This window comes from Notamacropus eugenii, chromosome 3 (assembly GCF_028372415.1).
Source record: "Notamacropus eugenii isolate mMacEug1 chromosome 3, mMacEug1.pri_v2, whole genome shotgun sequence".
NCBI classification, from domain to species: Eukaryota; Metazoa; Chordata; class Mammalia; order Diprotodontia; family Macropodidae; genus Notamacropus; species Notamacropus eugenii.
In genome coordinates this window covers 15530593-15555348 of record NC_092874.1, presented here as the reverse complement: position 1 = coordinate 15555348, position 24756 = coordinate 15530593, and the positions used below count along the sequence as shown (strand labels likewise).

Below are 24756 nucleotides of genomic sequence, written 5' to 3'. Positions count from 1 at the left end.
AAATTGGATTCAAGCTGGCTAGTTCTTTTAAGAACCAGCAGGTGATCTGACTTCTGGTGGCTCATATAATTCATTTTCTAAAAGATTTGATAAAGGTTAAATGCCTGTAGAATGAGCTCATAACTAAAGTGAAGCATTTAGATTATCTGTGGATTTAAATGCCTTAGGCCCAATGAATTCTTTAATGTCTCCTGAAAATTAAATGTACCTCCCCACACTGAAAAGTTGTTGTTCTTTGGTGTCTGGCTCTTCATGACTCTATTTAGGCTTTTCTTGGCAAAGGTACTTTAAATTAGCTTCTCCAGCTAATTTTTAAAGATGAGGAACTGAGGTAAAGTAGGTTTAAGTGACTTGCCCAGGGCCACAACAGCCATAAGTGTCTGAACTCCGGAAGATGAGTCTTTCTGGCTTCAGCCATATTACTCTATCCAAAGTACGACCCGGCTGCCCCTGCATTGAAGATGGTTTGTTTTTAATTAAACTTACGGGTTGGTGAAAGAACTAAGGAAGATAGGAAGGAAAGAGATGGAGGGAGGGTAGGTAAAGAGCACCAAAATGCAAAAGCAACCTTAACACTGTAGTTATCCTTGAATGCTGCAAGAGGTCATATTGTGGCTCTTTAACGAAACAGTTGATGGTCCCTCCTGTGTTTTTGGTCAGGTGAAATCTTGAAAAAGCCCCCCAAAATCATCACAGGCCACACAATTATATTTGAACTTGAAGGGCTCCAAAGAAGAAAATACCCTCTCCTAAAAAAAATTCTGATTTTGTTCCTAGTTTCTATTTTATGTCAATAAAATTATTTTGCTATTGGATTTATGTGTCTCAGTTATTTCTAACAATAGTGTGTTTTTATGTATGTTGCTTATTTTTTCTCAATTACATGTGAAGAAAAGCTTAAGATTCTTTTTTTAATTCTGAGTTACAAATTCTTTCCCTCCTTCCCAACTCTCCCCCTTCCTTGAGAAAGCAAGCAACTTGATAAATTATAGATGATTTGCACTCATTTTGAAAAGGGATTTTGTGTAAGAAAAATCACATTTAAAGTTTTAAAGGTAATATTTGATGATGAAACTGTGACATCATATACTCTGCAAGATCTTATTAAATAAAAACCAGTTTAAAAAAACACTATTAAAATGAAAACACTGGTAAAGGCATCACTTTATTAGTAGACGTAAACATTTTTTCCAATCCAAGTTCACATTCCCCTTAAATCTACTCTGTCATACTCCCCATCAGATAAAGATGCTCTATTGGAAGTGATCCTCCTTTCAGACATGAGAGGATCATTCTAGGTCCCACTCACAGTATTCGAACCTAGAACAGATGCCATGGGCCCATTCTACCCCTGGCAGAGGAACTGAAGCTTTGAGTGGTTCAAAGGCATAAGAAAAGGCCCGCAGAGCCCATGAAGTTCCTCCTAGGACCTAGCTTTTTAGAAGAACACTCTCCCCGCCCCAACAAGCAACAAGCATTTATTAAGTACTTACTATGTGCCAAGCCCTGGGTGTTTAGCTACTCATTTGCATGGATCAATAAGAGAATCTTAGAGTTTAAAAAATAAACAACTGGGAAACACTGAAGTCCAGAGCCCCATATCATGCCTCCCAGCAGTCTGATAAGGACCACAGGTGATAAGACTGCCATTCTCCAATTGTAGTCTAGCCTGCGGAGAAAAGATTTGGGAAGCCTTATTTCCTGCTTAGAAAGAAGCCTTAGATCTGAGATCATGAGGGAACGAAAGTCTTGTACCAGCCCTAGGCTAAAGGATTTACCCCTAGCTGAGAACTACAATCTGAAGCTGGAGGTGATGCGAACTATATCTGTCCATTAAGAAGCAAGTCCAAAGGGATCAAGGGGACACCTGCCCCCGCCCCCTTCCGTGCCATCAGAGCTGCTGTGCGCTGTGATGAGCAACCAAACCTAAGCCCAGACTCCAGTTGTGAGCCCAGTTCTGCAGTTGTGAGTCGCTTTAGCCACATTTGAGCCCTCCATATGAGCCACTCACCCCCATGGCCATCATGTTGCATATTTGGAGCTGGGGAGGATGGCAGGGGTAATATTCTGTACTTGCTAAGAGATATCTGAGTCTGCCAGCTGATTGTTAATGAGAATCACAAATGCGCAGGTTCCCGGACTGTCATTTTAGGAGGCGAGTACTACAGAGGGCCCTTGCACCCTGAGAATAAGAAACTTTCTGGGGTCCCACCCCTCAAGTATTATTGGAAATTGGAGGAGTAGCCCAGAGTGGAATACTACCCAAAAGTTTTTGTTGGGTTTTTTAGGAGGTATGGTCTACTTCTTTCTCGTCAGTGAATCCTTAGAAAACAATCTGCTGGGACCCTTCTTAAAGCTTTTCCAGCATGGTAGGACCTGCCACTGGTCTAGTCTTCTATTACCAAAGGTAAATCAACTCCAGACCACCAGGAAGCACCAGATTAGGGAGAGACCAATAAGCTATGTAAAAGCAAATGCTAAGTTTCTTTCCACTTATCCCATCGCAGAATTTACCAAAGGGTATATTTCTTGTATACTTCCTAGCTATGCGACCCTAGGCCAAATCACTTAATCTCTGTTTGCCTCATCTGTAGAATAGAGGTGATAATGGTATCCACTTCCCAGGGTTGAGTATCAATGAGATACTACTTATAAATCACTTGGCACAGCGCCTGGCACATGGTAAGAACTGGGTTATATCATTATTATTCTTAATAGCGAGGTCCTTCTCTCTTTCTCTCTCTCTCTCTCTCTCTCAATTTCCCCCTACCAAGAAAAGAATCAGGATCACAGACTACAGCTTCCACAGAGGCCTTTACCGTCGATAAGCTAGATTCAGAGGGATGGGTGGTGAGTACTGACTTGTACTGGGCGTCGGCTAGAAATTTACAAGAAACAAGCCCTTGGAATCCAGCTGTGGCGCTCTGGGGCGGAAGCTGGGGGTAAAATGGTTTACGGAGGCCGAGTGTGCTCAGGGAATGATTCGCTTGTTTCCCTTACTGAAAAATTACCCTGTGACAGAAAGACGTTACAATTAACAGAAGAAAAAAACACATCTGACCCTATTAAAATCAATAATTTAACATATTAAACAATTCTTTACTATTTAAACTAGTAACAAAGTTATCATTTTTATTTGAAAAAGTTTTTGTCAAAAAGTAAATACTTTCATTTTTACAGTAATTAAGCATATGATAAAAATCATTGTAGCAAACCTTTAAATTATACCAAGGTTTAGCCGTAATTATGTTATACATTATTACTTCTCCCGAGTAGCTTTACTATTCCAAAGTGCTTTCTTGCCAAGGCAGAGGAAGAAGGAAAGCTTGATTTGAGGTCAAACTGACCACAGTGAAGCAGTTTAGCACATTCCAGCACCTCACTTTCTCCTTCCCTGACCTCAGAGAAATCACCGAACCTCTTGGCCCATCAGGCTATTGAGGTAAACATGGTTTGTTGTTATCATCTCATTTTCTCATAACTAACATTCCATTAGCTATATAAAGCCCTAAGAGCTGAAAAAAACAAAATAAAACAAAACTGCAATTCATTATTTCCAGCGACTGGAAATCTTCAAACACAGCATCCAATAGGCCACAATCTGACAAGACTAAATAACACTCAATATGTTACTCATGATATATTTCAGAGACAACTTTTTGCTCCACTCCGCAGATCTATGTATCAATATGTACTTTTAATCCACTCTTTCCCCAACTTGGAAATTTATTGCTTCAGTTTTGCTATCTCCTTCATCTGTGAGCCATACATATCTGATCCGAATTTATTGCAGAAGGAGTGTGCCTACCCTACCAGGAAAGAGGCAAGAGGCTTCCACTGGCTCCCTTGTGATCCTAGCAATCAAACTGTATGGGTCCAGCCCTGTGGCACTCTGAAATATGTCTAATGAACTCCTAAAAGCAGTTAGCAACCCCAGGGCCTGCCAATACAAACAGGCCTCCAAACCAGACGGGCACATGAAGGGGACAACTAAAGGGCACATTTAAGCTATCACGTGATTTGGCCACCATAAAGAACATGTCTTCATTAAGGATCAGTTTATTTCATTTTATTGATTGCATCTGTCTGTATCCCTCATTTCTCCGAAATAGAAACATATGGAATTTGGACTCAAATGCTTGTAACAGCCTGAAGACTGTTAAACTTTAGCACAAATGTTGGCTTTAGAGAAATGACAAACTCCTATATAATAAAACATAACACTAAATGAATGAAGGACTCTAACAACTAAGCTACCACAGTGGGAAAATGAGGCATTTTCCATTAGGTTTGGATGTTTTTACTCTGAAGGTGAAACCTGCCTTTATATACATGTAAAATACCCACATTGCCATGTCAACATCTGTTCTCCTAAGAGGGAAAAGAATTCATTCAAAGACATGATATGACAGAAACATTCTGCTCTGCTTTCAGACAGCCCCCCAACCCTTTCTTGGAAGAGTATAACCCAAAGTGAAAGAGGTAGGTGGGAAGAGCGAGGATAAGTACACACCACAAATTGTTCATTTTGGCAAAGGGAACCTAACTCCCACAAATGAGCCCAAAGAAAGGCTAAGGATGTGCTTTAATGTAGTACAAGCATTCCACAGAGTTGGGGAAGTGTATCTACCCACTGCAGTTACATTTCTTCATCACGACGGTCAATGCCTTCCTTCCATTCTTAACGTTTGGTTGTGGATGGCAAGGCACCCGCTGCTTTCTTCTTCATAGCCTTTTCCATTTTCAGCTGTAAATAAAAACATTCACACAGGAATTATAGATAGTGCAAAGATCAACTGGCATAACTTATATTAGTTTATTATTTATGAAAAGTAAGAGTAATTGCTAACATTGACCTGCTGACTACTTAGAAACCCCAAACTTCCCAAAAGGCAGAACTGGGGAGAACTGATGTGAGACAACTATATATGAATAACTAAGCGCCCAGTAAAACTGAAATCTCTTCAATTATATCACACTTTTTAATGGAGAAACTATGTGGGTTAAGAACATTCACTGTCACAGACATTTTAAAAATCTCTTCTTGAGCTGCAGACTCTACCACCCCCTGTCCCTATCCTCAGGAGAAAACCTGAATTCCCACTTTTGCCAACAAAACTGAGGCCTCCATCCATTGGCACTTCCCTCCTCACCCCAATGAAGTCACAAACATCATCCTTATCCTTATCCCCCATCCTCACCTCAGTGCTATTCAACACCTACTATGTGCTAAGTGCTTTCAAGACCTCCTCCGTGCATAGAAAGACAAAACCCAGACCTTCTAAGTCTCTAAGAGCTGTTACATCTTCTTGTCAAGGCTGCCCCCTCCAATCCCCTTCTGCTTCCTCTAAGCCTCTGTCCCTTTGCTCATCTTCTGACTCTCCCTGTCTCAGCTGCCTTCTCACTCTGGCACGTCCCTCCACCACACTAAGCTCCTTCTCCCATAGGAAGATCCTTCCTTCTAGGGGCTGCCATTTGGGGAACAGACCTGGGTCCAAGTCAGGTATACTTCATCCCTGTCCTGGCTGTGCTTCTGACTCTGGATGTGGCCACCACCACACCTGTGTATGCTTCCCTCCTCAATTTTCACATGTTCCAGTCTCCCATTAGGATGCAAGCCCCATGAAGGCAGGGACATTCCTTTTGTTTGTGTATCCCAGAGCTTAGCACAGTAAACACCTAAAGAAAGCCTGCTGCCTGTCTGCCCCTTCCCCTTTTGACATTCAGTCTCCCTTGTCTGCTGGATCCCTTCTTTGCTGACCACACTCTTCAGTATCTCGAGTCCCTCCCCCCCACACAGCTGCCAACTTGGTATTTTGAAAATACAGAGCAGAACATGTTAGTCCCAGGCTCCAGAAACCTCAATGGAGAAGGTGTAGCCTCCGCAGGCACTTCCCAAGCTCTTGGCCATGTCAGTAACCAGTCTTTCAGAATGTCTGAGTTTTATACCATTCTCGCTTTACCACTCCCAAGTCCAGCCACCTTGGCCATGCTATCTCTCCCTGCCTCTATGTTCTGCACAGGCTGGCTGGCTGCCTCCATGGTGGAATGCTTTTCCTCTCAGCACTACCTCTGGGGATCCCTCCAGGCATAGCTGAAGTACCACTTCCTAGACAATTCACTGAACAGGTATTAAGTGCCTACCATGTGCTAAGCTCTGTGATCTTTGCTGAGGGTACAGAGACAAGGAATGAAACAGCTCCTACTCAAAAGGGGTGGCTTTCCCTGAAGTCCCAAATGGAATCTTCCAAAATTTTAAAATTAACTTTTTACATATGTTAAGTGATCTATCTATCTATCTATCTATCTGTTGTTCCTTTCCACCACCACCATCACTCCTTTAGAATAGAAGCTTCCTGAGGGCAGGACTTTGTTATTCCTGTAGCAGAATGGATCAGAAACAAGAATCCAATGATAGGTTGTATACAAGAGACAAGCCTGGGACAGAAAGAAACACACAGAGTTGAAATGAAGGGTGCAAGCAGCAGCTGTTATGCTTTAGCTGAAATGAAGAGGGCAGGGGTGGCAATCATGATCTCAGACAAGACAAAAGCAAATTAGACCTAATTGACAGACATAACCAGAGAAACTATATTTTGCTAAAAGTTATCATAGACAATGAAGTAATACCAAAAAATTTTATAGCAAGTTTCTCTGATAAAGACCTCATTTCTTAGTACATATGTTTTTATAATTTTGTAAATATGAGTTTATAAAATATAAATTCATAAATAAAAGTTTTTAAAAAATAAGAGCCATCACTCAGTTGATAAATGGTCAAAGGACAAGAACAGGCAGTTTTCAGAAGTCAAAGCCATCTATAGTCATATATAAAATGCTCTAAATCACTACTGATTAGATTAAGGCAAATTAAAACAACTCTGAGGTGCCACCTCAAACCTATCAGAAAATAACACATGCTGGAGAGAATGAGGGAAAACAGGTACATTAATAAACTGCTGGTAGAGTAATGAACCAGTCCAACCATTGTGCAGAACAATCTGGAACTATGCCCAAAAGGTTATCAAACTGCATGCCTTTGATTCAGCAATGCCTCTACTTTGTCTCTTCCCCAAGAAGATCAAAGAAAAAGTGAAGGGACCAATTTGTAGCAGCTTTTTGTGGTGGCAAAGAAGTGGAAATTGAGAGGATGCCCATCAATTGGGGAACAGCTGGACAAGTTTTAGTATATGATTATGATGGAGTACGATTGCGCTATAAGAAAGGATAAGGGGGGTGGTTTCAGAAAAAACATGGCAAGATCCATACGCACTGATGGAAAATGAAGTGAGAAGAACCAGGAGATCATTGTGCACAGTAACAGAAATGTTGTAATGATGCTCAACCATGAAAGACTTGGCTGCTCTGATCAATGCAATGAACCAAAACAATTCCAAAGGACTCATGATGAAAAAAATGCTGTCCTCCTCCAGAGACAGAACTGATGAACTCTGAGTGCAAACTGAAGTATAATTTTCTCAATTTCTTCCTCGTACTTCTTGCTTTTTTTTTGCAATATTGATAATATGGAAATATGTTTTGCATGACTTCACATGTACAACTGATAGATTGTTTGCCTTCACGGGAGTGAGGAAGTGATGGTAGAAAAGGAGAGGATCAGGAACTCAAAATTAAAAAGAAAATTAATGTTAAAAAAGAGAGAGAGAGAGATTATGACTCAGCTGGGAAGGCAAGGCCTGAAACAACTGCAGACTTCCAAGGCACATGAGTGTCTTACCCTAAAGTAGTAGATAGTCCCAGGCATGTCCCCACAAGCCACTCTCCTCTATCCAGCAAAAAGGCTTATGTGACCTTGATGAAGCAATCCTGAACTCATCACAGCCATTAACCTTTCCCAAGACCAAGTCTCCTGAGACATGGATCTCTCACAATGCAACACATTTCTGGTGTGTATGTAAAAATATGATTAGCCAATCACTAAATCGTGCCTATGTAACAATAAGGTTCTTACCCTGTAAAAATGTTACATGACTGAAGGTTTTTCTTACCAAAATTCTAAGTGTCACCAAAACAGTGTTTCCTGAACCTAACAAAACAATCCCTACAGATCCTCTGAAATTAACTGTGGCAACGTGCCTTCCATTAATGCTTTTGTGCTATGTGATGCTTAGCAAGAAGGAACCTAGCATGGACTTTTAACAATCACCCTGTAAAGGCAATACATAAATAGTCTGAGGGACTTCGTGACAAGTAAATGCTTAACAAAAGCATTGGGAGAAAAAAAAGTTTCTTCTTTACCCTTTCCTGGTAACGCCTTTCAAAGTAAGCCATATCATCTTCATCAGATCTCCTTAAGGAAGATGCTTGATTACTTGTACCTAAAAATGTTTTTTTACAAAGATTAATCTAAACGTGTAAAAGTTATTTTATACATTTTGAAAATTGTTTTAAGTATTCAAACTCTCTAGAAGACTTCCCTTTCTTTAATCTCATTTTAGACACAAATACAAAGCCTACTAGGATGGCCTGATGGCATTGCTAGGAAAGAACAGTTATACAGAATAATTGGATAACAGTTTGACTTTTCTTACCTACCTCTGATTTCTAAAACACGAAGTGTTGTGAACCCCTCCCCCATATAATCACTGGGGAATTGAATGTCACTGTGCTCCATTCCCTTTGGAAAGGCACAAAGGACTCGGGTTCTCTATCTGGAGAACTTCTAATTCAGAAAATCACAAGGTATGATTTTACATCCCTTCCAATTCACCTGAAATGAAGGCTGACGTAAAATGGAAGATTCAGAATCAGTCATCCCAAAGATGGCCACCTCTAGTTCTATCTTTTCAACAGCTTGTGAAGCTTCTTAATTTTCCCCATGGACTAGAATGAACAAATAAAATCAAACACATCTAGATACTAGAAGTAGACAGGCACTTAGGAAAGTGAATCATGGCTACCTTCTCTAGGTTCTGAATTGACATAAAAATTCTGTCTTCACTTGCTTACCTTGAACAGAACTAGATGGCTCTTGAAATGCTCTTAGGAATGGGTGGTCTGCGGCAGTAATTGGAGATTCTAAACCTTCAAGTGGAGGTGCACCTAAGTAGAAAAACAATATAAATAGAAAAACGAAATCACCCTATTTTAAGGATGCCAGCAAGATGCACACCAGCAGTACACCAGGATCTCAGTACTGAAAGAGACCCCAGAGATCATCTCAGCCAATTCACACCCAAAGCCTGGGTCCCCTCTAGAACATCCCCACTCTCTGCTGAAAGATCTTCAGGAATGAGAAGCAACGCCCCCCCTCCAACCCACTCACAGCAGTGCATTCTATTTCTGGAAAGCTCTAATTACAAGGCAATTTTTCCTTGCACTGGAGAAGGAAATGGCTGAGAAAACCCCAAATGGGGTCACCAAGAGTCAGACATGACTGAACAACGACTTGATGACTAATTTTCCTTATGTGGTGCCTAAAGCTGTCTCTGGGGTCAAAGAGAGTGAGTCTAATCCCCCTTTACATGCCAACCTTTCAAAGACTTGAAACTAGCTTCCATGTCCATGCTTGAGTCTTCTCCAGGACAAATAACCCCAATTACTTCAGTCAGTCCTCCTCTAGAACAATCTCCAGTCTCTTCACCCTCCTAGGTACTTCCTCATCTGAAGTAATTCAGTTAAAATGCATTTAATAAAATAATTACCCAAACTCTCTGTATTAAAAAGTTTAAGAGCATTCACCTCATTACAGGGAGAATCCATCTTGTAAAATGTATGGTGGATGAACAAATATAAGATAGAAAAATAAAAGTCACAGTGGTTCCTAGTGATTCATGGGAGATAAGATCCAAAAGGAGGGAAGGAATGAGGCTCATGACCTCCTGTCTACCCAAAAATGCCTAGAGTATGGCTAATAAACAAAGTGAACTAAGAGTATTCATGTAAGGAGATGAATACTGCAGCGACATTCCAGCCTGGAGGGCAGTCCTTCCCAATAGCAGCTGGCATCCAGCTAGGTGGCACCTGAAGGTCTGAAAGCACATTTCACATGTCACTTCCTTTGATCTTCTCCTAACTCCCCTGGGCAGTAAGTTAGATACCAGAGATACTTCTAATCAGGAAGCTAGGTGACCCACACTCACCTAGGTAGGCTGCAAACAGGATTGGAAACTAATTTTCTCTTGTTCCTGAGTTCAGTGAGGGCAAGAGGAGGAAGAGGAAAGATCCAGAGTCACTGCCCCCATAGGAAGTGAGAAAAGGCAACTCCTATTTTGCGTCTGTTTTCTCCAACAAGAAGAATATTCCTTGTGCTGAAAGGGACAGCATGAAAATGCTTGCTGGCTTTCAGGGCAAAATAAAACACTAGACTGAGACTATGCCAGCAGCCTTCTTGCAGGGTTAATGTAAATCAGTCTCATTTTTTCAAATAAATAGCTCCTAGGTAAGGCTCTTCTACCCCAACATGAGCCAATCCCCCAATGCTGAAAGGGGAAAGGCATTAAAAGTGGTCAGGGGAAAAAGACAAGGCTGCTCCTGTGTTTACTCTGTGTGACCTCCATACAAGAGGATACAAGAGGAACCCAGAGATTAAAAAAGAATAATCAGATCCTAGCACAGATACCCAACATCACTCTCACAGAACAAGAGAATACAGGCAGCAAGGGGGATGTAAAAAAACACCCAAGAACTGAGGGCAATGTTCAAATCTGAGAAACAGACAGAGAAGTACATTTAATTAAGACAAAAGCATAAAAACAAATCAATTGGTGATAATCCTTGTCACATGTCATAGATGGAGAAGAACCATGTAAACTGGGAAGAGACAATAAAGAAGATAAGGGAGGGAATGCTGAAGTTATTATAAAACCAAGCAAGCCTGACTGAACAGCTAGCAATTTTCTCGGCCATTAGCGATCGATGGCTCCCCCCACCCCAGTGGGTGATTATGGCCAATGCTGATGATCTGTGTGTGTGTGACCAGAAAACGCATTAAGGAAAACTCTAAAGGAAACTCACAGACATACCACTGGAGGAAGAAAGTGCCAAATTGTTCACATTTGAAAATTCTGGCTCAACATGAAGGAGGAAGAGGATGAAAGTCCCTTCAGGACTCATTCCCTCTGCCCTTGCTACAAGCTTTCACAAAAGACCTTCTGCACCAGGGAAGATTAAGACCGAGGCTGAAAGAAGGAAACACTAAAGTGTCTACAAAGAAATCTCAAAGGAAATATATGCTAAACATAAGAACTGATGGGCTCGAGTGTGAGGGTCTTTTACTTTTCATCCCTGAGTCTTCAGAAGACAGGACCAGTCCAAAGCAGGCATTTCAGATGGAATGTGTAAATAACAAGATGCTGGTTCAGATCAGGCCACCACTAAGCATCAAGTGTGTGCACATCATGGTACATCTTTCCTGGGCCAAGAGCCTTCCTGCCCAAGAAAAGGAGGTGGGCAGTCAGATACCAAGGCATCCAGGGCCACAGACAGTGACAGAGGCAGGACAGAGGCCAGGGCCACCCTTCTCCAAGGCCCCTCTCTGTCCAGTAGGCAGTGCAACTTCATGCCATATGTGGGAAGGTTGTATTTGATTGGCTAGTAAGAAAAGAACCATAGATATGTTCACATGGTCATGTCCTTTATCATGAAAGTCCCATAATAATCAAATATTGAAAGGGAAGCCTGGGAAGACTCATTATTGGAACTGACTGAAGAGGAAGTCAGCAAGGTCCAACAACCAGGATAGGCGGGGCCTTGACCAACCTCACTATAAAGAGCAGTGCAACCAGGGCATGTTACCAAAAGGCCTCCAGCCATGAGCAGCTGCTCCCCAAGCCTCGACACACTGGGGGTTTTCTCCCTTTTCATCAGCCTCTCCAGAAAGAGGTATGAAATAAAGGTGACAAACCCAAAACGTTCCTCAGTAATTCCCCAGCATGATCTGCCTCACAACAAAACAAGGTGTGCTGAGGGTGACGTCAGACACCAATACATTAGCTACTCCTTCTTCCCAGATGGTCACCCACCTATCCCACTGTCATCTAGTCTCATGTAGCCTTCTGCTAGTGAACTAAATCCCGTTATTCCTCCCATTGCAGCATAAGGAACGTCGTATCCCACGGGCTTTCCCAGGGCGAGCCTCTCTTCTTTAGTTTCCACCACCGTCTCATGTGTATATGCAGGATGACCACAACTACAAGTAAAGTAGCTGTGAAATCCGGGGCATTTGTTACCTGCATAAAATCACAGGAAAAAAAGGAACATTTGTCAAGATCGGTAAGTTTGTAACTTAAATATGGCAAAGCAGGACAGGGGCTCTTCCTGTTCCTTTTACTGTCCATGGCGCAGTCCTCCCAACTCCAGGCCCTCAGCCCCTTCCTGGCTCTAGCTGTAACTTCTAGAAACTCCAAGAGCATCTGATAATACAAGTAAGGACATCTGAGGAAAATACCAGAGCAAAAGGACTGCAGAGCAGCAAATGAAACCATAAGGGAATAGTAAGGCACTGCACACAAACTGCTGGGCTTGGAATCAGAAGGACCTGAGTTCAAATCCTCCTCTGGGCACTCTGAGCCTTGGGCTCGTCATTTGTCAAGTAAGGAAGATCATGCTTGTAGCACCTTTGGAACGGAGTTGTGACATATTCTATGCAAAGGACTCTTACATATATAGGGCAAAGTCCTATATATGTCAACTGTGAATATTATAACCATTGATGTGAGCACGTATTTACTCTTGGGAGTTAGGAGCAGATGGGAAGAACAATGGACAGGGGAAATAAAAAGGAAGAACATCCTTCCATTTCCCCTCAACAACCAGGTAGGGAGTGTCCCAAAAGTCTTAGGCTTTAAGATACTAAACTAAGTGATCAGATCCAAGAGATAGCTTGCTTAATGAAAATTCAAGCCATCCATACTTCCATGGAAAGTAGGGGGTATGGCCAGGCTTTGCCTATTTGCATAACAGAGCAAAGATTTATCCTTTGAAGTCATCAAAGACTCATTCTATTAAAAATGTCATTCCAAAATGCTCTCCTGAACAATAAGATTTCAACTTAAATTATTTCAAAAGTAACTGAAATAGCTTAATATATATAACCTAGAAAATGGATATATTGCTTTCATTTTAATATTCATTCTATCTAAATTATAATCTCTCCAAAAGGATGTGTTTAATTCAGCATACGGTACACTATTTGTCATGTACTGTGTTCTATAAGCAAACAAGGCTGCGTCAAATTCTTTGGGGACACAGTTGGAGTATAAATTAACAGAATCTAAAACACTAGTGCTTACAAATACTAGGACTAACTACTGTAAAAATGTCTACAAATGACCTCCCAGTAATATGCATTTGAGATGCATAATTTAATTGATTACACTCTCACTATTCTAAAAAAATTTTTCAATAAACCCAAGAACAATTACAATGTAAACTGTGTGGCTATTAGTAAAGTTATTGATTTATAGCATCTAAGGTGGTGGCTTACGATGCCAGCATGGACGAATATAATTAGAGCAGCTCCTTAAAATGGGGATATTGGCACCAACATTCATTGCTCATCATAATTTTTTTTTGTCAAATAACCCAGTAAGTGGTTCAAAGCCATGCAAAGAAAAAATGCAAATGGTCATCCAACAAGAAATGCCGCAGTTCTGCCTCTGCACCCAGAGCAGCCTTCCCTCACTTACATGTCCTGCAAATTCGACTTGGATCCGCACTGTGTTGGTCAGCAAAATGCTTACACTTGCACCGAATCGGCCGACTTCCACTTAAAGGCACATACCAAAAGGAGGCGCAGGGACACTGGTTCACTTTGCAAGGCAGGGAAATTGGGCGTTCTGATGGGATCACCTCAAAGTCAGTTTTATGTTGTTTATACCTGCCAACAATGTGGAAACAAATCAAGGGAAACAGTGAATAAGCACATGGAAGCCTAAATTTACCAACATTCTCATCTTTTAAAGTCCTTCAGAAATATTTAGCCAAGTGAACCTCAGCAGAAATGAAAAGTCTACATCACCCGATCAACTGAAGAAGCTAAATGCAATGCGGTGCATGGCCATAAAGGGACGGGAGACACCGTCCCAAATAGTGAATGGAATGAAGGCAGAGAAGCATAGGAAATGCTATCTGAACTGATGCAGAGAAAACAATATTGACACAATGACTGCAACAGTGTGAATGGAAAAAATGACATAACAGACGATCAAAAGTGAATATCACAAAATTATCAAGATCAAGCAGGACTCAAGAGACACGAGAGGACAACCCTGTGTGAAGGTGGAAGGGCCACAAGGGCTACACATTGCACATTTTCCAACTTTTTCAATGTATTGATCAGTTGCATTGATTTTCCCTCTTTAAAAAAAAATACTATTTGTTATGTGTGTTGGCTTTCTGGGAGGGGGAGGGGAAAAACACTGGGGAAAACTATGACAATGTAAGAAACCGAAAATCCTCATAAAAACTTATTTTTTAAAACAGTTACTTCAATTCTTGTGCTTTGGTAGAATGAAATGAAGCGTTGTTACTAATACCTCCCAGCCTTCATTATACCATCTTCCTATGAAGAGAGTCTTCCCTCAAACAGAAATTTTTCTCCCCTTTTTAAATGTGCCTATTTGTGGCATTAGTTTTGCTACCTCAGGAGTCAAAAAAAACCCCACGTGTTCATTAGACAACACAGTCTATTAAAAACAACCATAAGTAGAGAATAGTGTTGGAGACGTCCCCATCAGATCACACCAGGGGTATGGTTTTCATATCTCAGAGGCTAGAGAGGATCTAGATGACAGCATTCGAAAAGATAAAGGGCCTCTGAATCATGGCACAGGACATGAACATAGGAACAACTGGACAAATGAGGACTCAGACGGTCATGGTGGCCACCCTCCTGTATTTGGAAGGCTGCTAAGAAGAAGATGATCTGATCCCAGAGGGTGGAACAAGGTGTAATTAATGGAAACCGAACGTGGGTCACAGCAACTCAGAGCTATGTAAAATGGTAAGATTTACAAAGTACAATGTAAACACCTTCCTGACAGTGAGAGGCACCTAAGAAGTGGAAGGGGCTGCCTCAGGAAACAGAGGGGTCCCCTTCGGTGGAGGTACACAAGTGTATACAAGTGAATAACCACTTGCTGGAGATGCTGATGAAGAGGGCATTCGTGGTCACCTACAGGGAGGTGGGACAAAATGGCTTCTGAAATCCTACTACTTGATGGCCTCATCAAGGCTGCTATTAAGGTCAGGTAACCCTCAAAAACTAGAATGGGTCTGTGAGCACATCTCTCGTCAATCAGCAAGTTCTCTCCAGAAATGCAGATCACCACCTACCTGGGCCTGTTCGCTCCATTCCACTCAGGCTCACATCCTCCCCAAAGCAGACTCAATGTGCAGGGGGCTTCCTTGCTTCCTCCAGACATCAAGCTATCCGTGACATCCCTCAACTTTACAACGTGACCAGCCCATCTTATCCTGCCTGCCAATTCCCTGAGCATGTCTTTTACTTCTGTTTCTCAGACTTCTCCACTGGAGTTCCTCACTAGTGACAGGCTGTTGCTGCTCAAGAGCCTCTCTATTTCCTTCTGTGGGAAATTAACTTAATTCTTCAGAGACTGTGGTGCTGCAGGTCTTACTGCCATACAGGGACACCAGTAGAATGTTGGGATTCACACAAAATAATAAATACAAGATAATTTAGACTTAGTGTTGAAATGCCAACAACAAAAAGGTTACATATTCAGACACAGATCTCCATCTATGAATACTATGACCTAGGAAAGGGAAAACTAACTCCTAAATAATAAATAATAAAGCTAATAACACTTCATAAAACATAGATGTTATTTCAGGAGAAAGTGAAGTTTGGACAGGTGAGGGTGAGACTATTGAAAATTCCCAAAGAAGGAAACACCCCACTAGAAGTGAAAGCATCCTGAAAGTCTCACTACTGCTGAGCTTTCATATGATAGGCAAAAAAAAGAAGGTATTTTAAACATTTTTAAGCTCAAACAATAGGTACTTTTTAACTCTTTAATTATTCCATTTAATAAAGGGAATAAGGTTAACAAATCGGCTCACTGAAATACCTCCAAAAAAACTAGAATTTCATCACCAGAACCTTTTGACCTCAACAGTTCCATGTCCAAGCACATTAGACTCAATATATCATGCACAAACATATTTCTCACTGTGTATTTCTCAATATCAAAGTACCCCAAAAAATATTATTTGAAAGAAATTTTAATCCAAACACTGACATGTTATTAGATTATTTCCTTGCGAGGAAAATTTAGTTCGAACAAAATCATATATTTACCCAAAGGAGGTCATACATGTAGAGAGAGGAGATAAAACATATCAGTCCATCAATCAAGCTTGTTAAGTATGCAGATAGTTATTTTAAAATGAAATAAAAAATAAAAATGAAACAGTGCCTGTCCTCAAGCTTACATTCTACTAGGAGGAACAGCTGTACAAACCTACCTGATGCACAATATATACAATTCACTATGTACCAAGTAATTTAGTTAGGTGTAGGAAGGCTAAACACTGCTTCATCTGAACCTTGAAGCAAGCCCTGGATTCCAAGAAGTGAAAGTGAGTAGGGAGGTAAGCTTGTGGAAGACAGAATGCTGGGCACAGGTAACAGGAAGGGAGCCAGTGTGAGAGCACAGAGCACGCTCCAGCTGGCATCCAACAGCTCTCCTCTTTTTCACAGTGGTAACCGCTGGCCCCATTCTGTCACTTCTCAATCTCTCCTCCACCCTTTATAATCTGCCTGCTGGTCTACCACTTGTTCATTCCCTCTGCATCTTGGGCCCACACTCACCACCTGCTCCTCCCAGGAGCTCTACTTTCCCCACAGCTTCTATGATACTCTTCTCTCTCAGTTTCTTCTTACTATCTACTCATATCTTCCCTGGCTTTTCTGCTACATAATCATTCTCCTCACCTCTAATAAATGTGGACATCCTCCAAGGTTCTATTCTCCTCTGTCCACAATCTCTCCCTTGGAGATTTCATCAGCTCTCATGAGTTCAATTATCATCTCTCTACTACCTGCTGGACAGCTCCCCTCAATGTCCCACAAGCATCTCAAATTCAACATATTAAGACAGAATTCACCATATTTTCCCAAAAACCTATTCCTCTTCCAGATGTACCCATTTCTCTTGGGGAAACCACCACTCTTCCTATCACCTGGGTTCATAATCTTGCTGTCACCCATGACCCTTTCCTCTCCCTCTCTCCATATCTAATCAGTTGTCAAGGCTTGTCAACTGAGAAAGACTACTGGGTGTCAGAAAAAGCCTCATGTAAGAATTCGCACACAGCCTGAACTTCAAAGGAAATGAGACATTCTAAGAGAAGGTAGCATACTCCAGAGCTCATTTAGAAGCAGCTAGGTGGTACAATGGATACAGCACCAGAGCAGGAGTTAGGAGGACCTGAGTTCAAGTCTCACCTCAGACACTTGACACTCACTAGCTGTGTGACCTTGGGCAAGTCACTTAGCCCCCACTGCCTCATCCTGGGTCATCTCCAGTCATCCTGATGAATGTCTGGTCACCGGATTCAGATGGCTCTGGAGGAGAAGTGAGGCTGGTGACCTGCGCAGCCCTCCCTCACTCAAAACAAAGTCAAGTGCAAGTCATGTCATTATTTCTCTGATGGCATGGTCTTCTTCGGCAACGAAGGATGAACACACAGCATACTCCAGGTACAGAGGATGGCCTGAACAAAAGTATAAAGGCTGGACACATGCTATCCAGCCACATTGCCCGAGCACCAGCTCCCAATCTGGGACCTTTTTGGTCTTACTGTCTAGGATACCAGGCCCTCAATAAGCACATGGTCAATTCCACAGCCCTCTCCTGTGTCCATGAACTTACTACCATAGGCCATCCTCATTGCAAGTCACAGAATGTGCCCATTCCAAATCTTTCTCTTCTTCCAAGGTTTGGCTCAGCTATGACTGCCCTCTCTTTCCCCAGGTGAAGGGATTTTCTCCCACCTCAAATCTTCCTAAGGCACTTTATCTAAGCCTCTCCATCATACTGGCCCCTATGGATCTCTCATGCTCTTGTCAATAAACTCCCTTCTTTACTAAACCTCATTCTCTCAATCTCCCCAATCTTGTATCTTATTTCTCTGTGTCCACAATGCAGTCTTCCCCCCTGGCTTGACCCCAGGAGAATGTAAATTCCTGAAAGGCAGGGACAGGGACATTTCCTAATCTGTGTCTCCATCACCTTGTGAAGTGCCTTGCACAAAGTAGGAGCTTAATAAATGTTGGCTGAGTTAAAGGAAAATAACCTAGTCACATGGCAGAGTAAGGAAGAATCTGTGAGCAGCTTGAGCATTGGACTGGTATCCCCAAAATGTTCAAAGAAGGTACATGAGGAAGGCCTCCAGGGAGGATCCATGGAAAGATAGGGACCAGAATAACCCAGAATGAGAGAGCATGGATCAGTGAATATCTGACCTGGCAGAGGATGAGCCACATACATGAGATCACTAATGCACGGAAATTTAGGGAGAGAAATGCACTTTCACTATGTTCCCAGACACCCGAGAACTTTCCTGTGGCAGGAATTAGGTCAAACTTGGGAGCAAAGGGAGGGTCTATTTTAGACTATCTGGGTATCAAGAATAGTTAGCTGTTCCTAAGAGTAAATCATAAAACACCATCAACAAAAAAGATTTCCACCCCACCCTTTTAAAGTTTCCTACTAAATAAATTCATGAAAAGACAATAAAAATGCTCCTGCTTAAGACACCTTGTATAACATTCCTTATGAGACTCATGGCCCAAGTCCCCAGGCTCTGTGCCCTTAGTCTCCCTACCTCTAAGCTGGTCAGTCTCTCCCTCACTACCACCACCCCTGATAAAACCAGAACATCTTTTCCAAAGTCAACAAGTTGGACAAGGCAAGAGGTATGTTGTGCTGCTGAACCAGCAAACCTGGGAACAAACCTGAGGTCCAAAACAGTTTTAAAACTTTTTTTTTCCATATTATAATAAACATCACGGAGCATATTCATCCATTTTTATTTCAATTATGGCACCTACTAGTGGGTTATTTTATTACAATTTCACATTTTCTAGTCATCAGTAGAAAACAATATCATATCTTACCTGTGAGTACAAAAACAATGAGTTTCTGGGCCAACAAGCTTACAATCCATGCCCATGGGCGATCTCCAGCTCACAAATAATCTGTTTCGCAATCGCACTGGTAAAACTTTACTTTTGTATTCTTCGTATTCTTCAGGGGTGAAGAGTTTCCCTCCATCATCCTCACCAACAATTCTACAACAAAATTATTTTTTTAAAGTTTGGAGTATTTGTTTTTCAAAGAAAGACAAATTAAATTCTAAAACTCAACCCTTCTGAAATAGATTACACAGTCAAATAAAGATTCCACTTTTGTCTTTCAGTTAATTAATCAGAGAGCATTTATGAATGTGTCAGACCCGCACCAGGGATAAACATCACTTTAGCAACAAAGCTGTAACAGTTGCAAAGGACAGTTCCCCAAATCCCTGGTTCATCTACGAGAGCCTGGAAATGAAAAGACCAATAAATGAATAAATCCATAGTGATGAGATTTAAATTAATGTGTTTCACAAGACTACAGCACATAGTATATTATATATTCATCTGCTTCCCTCCTGTTTCTGAAGTCACCTGAAGTGCATTCTGTCTCCCTTTATTGTCTTCCAGAATTAGCCAAAAAGGGTAGATCTGAAATGCCAAGGCATTTATCATTCCAAAATCAAGAAAATGCTCACTAGTGCGCACAGGTGACTCCTGCCCCCAGCCAGGGCTTATACTAGAGACACCCCCCTGGAAAGTGCCTGCTTCCAGCTGTCGAGAAAGGCAGCCTATGGCACGCTACACCAGGAGTCAGTCAGACCTATGTTCAAATCTCCCTTCTGACCCTGCTGAGCAGTGGGATTCTGGGCAGGTCACCTGACTCACCCCATCTGTAAGACTGAGGATAAGCATACCTCTAGCACCTGCTTCTCAGTATTGTTGCACATGTGCAGTTGAAGATCTTGGCAAACTTTAGGACATGCTACTATTGCCAATGACAATTGTGCTTAGTTTACATAAGCCCCCAACTCTAGGGATTAAAACTGGACCTACTATTTTAGCAATAATAAAAATACTAAAAGTAGGCTAAACCTCCAAACTATCATACAAAAACTAGAGGAAGGAAAAGGCAAATAGAAGTAGTCAAAAATGAAAGGTTGTCCCTTTGAATGTATGCCTCTCCAAAAGAGCAGCTAGGTGGTGCAGTGGATAGAGCGCCAGTGCAGGAGTCAGGAGGACCTGAGGTCAAATCTCACCTCAAACACTTGACACTCACTAGCTGTGTGACCTTGGGCAAGTCACTTAACCCCAATTGCCTCATCCTGGGTCATCTCCAGTCATCTTGATGAATATCAGGGCTCTGGATTCAGATGGCTCTGGAGGAGAAGTGAGACTGGTGACCTGCACAGCCCTCCCTCACTCAAAACAAAGTCAAGTGCAAGTCATGTCATCATTTCTCTGATGGCATGGTCTTCTTCAGCAATGAAGGACAAACACACACACACACGCATGCACGCATGCTTCTCCAATGACATTTGCAATCTGCTACATAATTTCCCATGTCCCACTTTCTCTCCTACAAAGTATTATTATCACTTTAGTCTCTAGGCTTCCAAATAAACTGATAGGAGATAGGTGTTGAAGGACAGGAACACCAATAAATCACCCTAAGGTCGCTTCTCTTAGATGGACAAATAAAACATAATTTTTTTAAATTATAGCTCTTTGTAGTATTAAAAATCTTTCTAAGTTTTTAATCTATTTAACATCATGAATATGATCACAATCAATTGTCTTATTATACCAAAGAATTCTTTTCTCTAGTAGATTCATACCAAGGTGAATGGAAGGAAGAGAGGAAGGAAGGAAGGAAGGAAGGAAGGAAGGAAGGAAGGAAGGAAGGAAGGAAGGAAGGAAGGAAGGAAGGAAGGAAGGAAGGAAAGGAAATAACTATTTATTAAATGCCTACTATGTGCCAAGCACTATGCTAAGTACTTTTTATAAATACCTCATCTGATCCTCACAGCAACCCTTCCAGTGCTATTACTATCCCCATTTTACAGCTAAAGAAACTGAGTCAAAGGGAGATTAAGTGACTTGCCCAGGGTCTTACTGTTAGGCAGGTCAGTTCTCTAGTCACTGTTCCACCTAGCTGCCCAAGTAACAGAGGAATGAATGTGACAGAATTTCAGTCTTCAAGTGTGAGAGTTACTGTAAAGGGCAAGGACTGTCCATACCTCTGAAACCACAACAGACAATGGCCAAGGACCATCCCAAGGCAAAGACAGAGGTGAATTGGTAAGAGTTTACATTTCAGGCTGATGTTACGGTTCACTTACAGATCTTCTGTGATTTAAGCATTTGTGATGAGGGATACCCCAAAGTTGCCCTATACCTGATCCTACAGTGAGGACTTTTCTACAGGGGTCCACCCTATTCATCCCTTTTGGACAGACCCCAAAGGTATACTGGGAGATTTTCCTGGCACAGTTCCAGGTGAGGGCATAATGAGCCAATTGTTTTCAGCCCTGTCCAACTCTTCGTGACTTTTTTTAAGAGTTTTTCTTGGCAGAGATACTGTAGTGGTTTGCCATTTCCTTCTCCAGCTTATTGTACAGATGGAAAAACTAAGGCAAACAGGATGAAATGACTTGCCAGGGTCACACAACTAGTGTCTAAAGTCAGATTTGAACTCAGGAAGATGAGTCTTCCTGGCCCCGAGCCCAGTACTCTACACATTGAGTCACCTAACTGCCCTTGGGAAGAGCCAAATCAAATCCCACTTCTGATGGTTATCCTGTTGTGATCTTAGGCAGGTCTTTTGACCTCATGGGGCTTCAGGGCTTTCTCTCTAGAAAGAGGCATGTCACAATCCATGACCCCTAAGGCCCATGGGCAGCTCAAGAGCTGGGATTGCACTGAACCTTCTCTTTAAAGGTCTTCCTGATTCCTCCAAGTTACTGCCTTCCCCTGCCCAAATGGCTGCCCTGCGTCTTCACTTCACTTACCAGGGGCCATGTCGTTTCTTAATTCTTTCCATGTGCTGTCTTCCCTCATTCGATTGTTAAGTTCCTTGAGGGCAGGTACTGTCTTAAGACCTTAGCAGAGAGCCTAGCACATGGAAGGTGCTTAATAAAATGTTTACTGACTCTGACTTTGACTCCCAATAGAACAGAGTCTCTGATGTACTATTTACTGTTCCGGGCACTGGAAATACAAAGGCTAAAAGGAAATAATCCCTGTCCTGAAGGAAGGATAGTAAAAGAAACCACTGATTCTGGGGTCAGGAGACAAGGTTTCCAATCCCACCTCATATCTTACTACCTCTGTGACCCTGGGCTAGTCATTTCTCCTCTCTGGGACTCAGTTTCCCCCTACATAAAATGAAGGCATTGAAGTGGATGGCTTCCAGGCCCCTTCCAGCTCTGAATCTATGACCACTGTCCCTTCTTTCTGTAAAATAAAGGAGGTTGCCTCTGAGGTCTCTCTAACTCCAGATCTAAGACCTTGAGTTATTTCCCCTTTCTGGGACTCAGTTTCCCCAGCTGCAAAAGTGTAGGGGAGAGGTGTTACCTCTGAGGGTTTCAGCTTAAGGTATTAGGATTTGGGATTTCAGCTCAAGATTGCCTCAGTTTCCCCAGAGTAAAATGAGGGAGGGCAGTGATCTCTAAGAGTGACATTTCACAGCGCCAGATTCACAGTTTCTTCCCTGGGTGACTTTGAGCATGCTGTGATCCAGTCTTAGGCTGCCTCAGTTTCCCCAGCTGTAAAATTGAGAAGTGTTGTCACTGAGGGCTTCAGCTTGAAGGTGTTAGGCTCGGGGCTTCCTTAGAGTCACTGGGGACACGCTGCGGTTCTACTCTAGGCTGCCTCGGTTTCCCCAGATGTAAAAGGCAGGCCAGACTTTGAGGACTCGCCCAGCCGGGGTTACCTCAGTTTCCCCGGCTGTAAAGCGGGAAGGTCCCTCTGAGGTCCCTCCCAGCCCGGACCGCCTCCCGGGGTGCGGCTCCCGGCTGCCTCAGTTTCCCGCTCCGCGCAGCTTGTGAGCCGCCCCTCACCTTCGGTACTCCAGGTACTCGTCCACGGCGGCGGCGGCCCCGGGGGACAGGGTCAGCCGCTCCATGACGGCCTCCCGGTGGCCGCAACCTTTCCGCCCTCTCGGCGCCGCCGCCGCGAACGGCTCGCCCCACCCGAGCTCCAGCCCGTTACCCCGGCGACGCGGGAGGCAGGCACGGCCACGGCCCGGGGCTGTCGGCGCAGGTTAGGGCCCCGCGCACGTGTGCGCGCGCGCGCGGCCACGGTCACGGTCACGGTCACGCGGACACTCCCGGGTGACTCCTCTGGCCCGGCCTTCAGCGCTCATGAGCAGATAGGAAACTCGCTCCTCCCCTCTCCTCCCCCCTCCGCGGTCCCGGAGGACCCCAACAGGTGGATCCCCGCGGCAACTTTGTGTACACTTTGTATCCAGTTTTGTTGTCGGTTACCCTGCCCCCAGAGGGATGTGAGCACTTACTGTTTCCTTTCTACCTTTAAATTCCCGGTTATAGAATAGTGCCTGGTGCCTAATGAACCTGCCCCGTGGTTCCTTTGCGTGTCCTCCCGGAGGCCTTGAGAGCCTAAGGGACTTGCCGGCTCTGCCCTGAACACTTGCACACATCTCTTCTTTTCGTATCTGCTTTAAGTCATCTCAGTCATTTATCAAGCACCTATTATGTGCCAGACGCTGGCACTGGGGATACAAAGAGGCAGAAGACAGCCCCTGACCCCCGGAGCTCACAATGTAATGGGTGACACTACAAACAAACGTGGAGATACAAACTAGACAGGAAATAATGAGTGAAAAGCAGACAAACAGAAAGGCATTGGGGAAGGCTTCCTGTACAAGGTGGAGTTGTGTGTGTGTTCCTCCTTCCTTACCAAAGAAGACCATGCCATCAGAGAAATAATGACATGACTTGCACTTGACTTTGTTTTGAGTGAGGGAGGGCTGTGCAGGTCACCAACCTCACTTCTCCTCCAGAGCCATCTGAATCCAGTGACCAGACATTCATCAGGATGACTGGAGATAACCCAGGATTGGGGTTAAGTGACTTGCCCAAGGTCACACAGCTAGTGAGTATCAAGTGTCTGAGGTGAAATTTGAACTCAGATCCTCTTGACTCCTGCACTGGTGCTTTATCCACTGCACCACCTAGATGCCCAAAGGTGGGGTTGTAGTTGGGACTTAAAGGAAGTCAGGGAATACAGTAGGCAGAGGTGAGCACGGAGACCGTTCTAGGAACTGGGAATAGCCATAGATAATGCCCAAAACTGATGGAGTGTCTTGTTCATGGAACTGCACTGCCCAAGTTATTGGATTGAAGAGTACATGTCACATGTAAGAAGCCTAAAAGTAGGGGTAGGAGTTAGGGAGGGTGGGTTATAAAGGGCTTTGAATGCCAGAGAGTTTATATTTGGTCTTCGAAGTGATAAGGAGCCATCAGAGTTTACTGAATACAAGGGCAACATGACCAGACACACTTTAAGAAAGTCACTTTCCTAGCTAAATGAACAATGGATTGGAGTAGGGAGAGACTTGCAGGGAACAGGCCCTCCAGCACCTATTGCAATAGTCCAGATGTAGGATGATGAGGGCCTATACCAGAGTGGGGGCAATGTCAGAGGGAAGACATTACAATGGTGAAACAGAT

The 24756-nt window shown here is 43.0% G+C and overlaps 1 protein-coding gene across 1 annotated transcript; it reads right to left on the bottom strand.

Annotated features, from left to right (window-relative positions):
* Nucleotides 1–4567: 4567 nt before the first annotated feature.
* Nucleotides 4568–23295, bottom strand: FAM221A (family with sequence similarity 221 member A). The gene is made up of 7 exons (XM_072650941.1): nucleotides 23125–23295; nucleotides 19106–19279; nucleotides 13650–13840; nucleotides 11985–12191; nucleotides 8971–9063; nucleotides 8260–8339; nucleotides 4568–4747 (listed from the first exon to the last, which is right to left on the bottom strand). Exons 1-7 carry the CDS (start codon nucleotides 23187–23189, stop codon nucleotides 4682–4684), a joined length of 876 nt encoding a protein of 291 aa, XP_072507042.1. The 5' UTR covers nucleotides 23190–23295; the 3' UTR covers nucleotides 4568–4681.
* Nucleotides 23296–24756: the final 1461 nt, after the last annotated feature.

Bases quoted from the DNA above. Each gene is read 5' to 3' on its own strand.
- FAM221A (XM_072650941.1), bottom strand. From the start codon at position 23,189: ATGGAGCGGCTGACCCTGTCCCCCGGGGCCGCCGCCGCCGTGGACGAG. The intron at 9,064-11,984 runs GTGGGTGACCAT...TTTTCTACTTAG, and splicing joins ACTAGATGACAGTGGGATAG to GTGCACCTCCACTTGAAGGT. The intron at 4,748-8,259 runs GTAAAGAAGAAA...TTTTATTTACAG, and splicing joins AAAGGCGTTACCAGGAAAGG to CTGAAAATGGAAAAGGCTAT.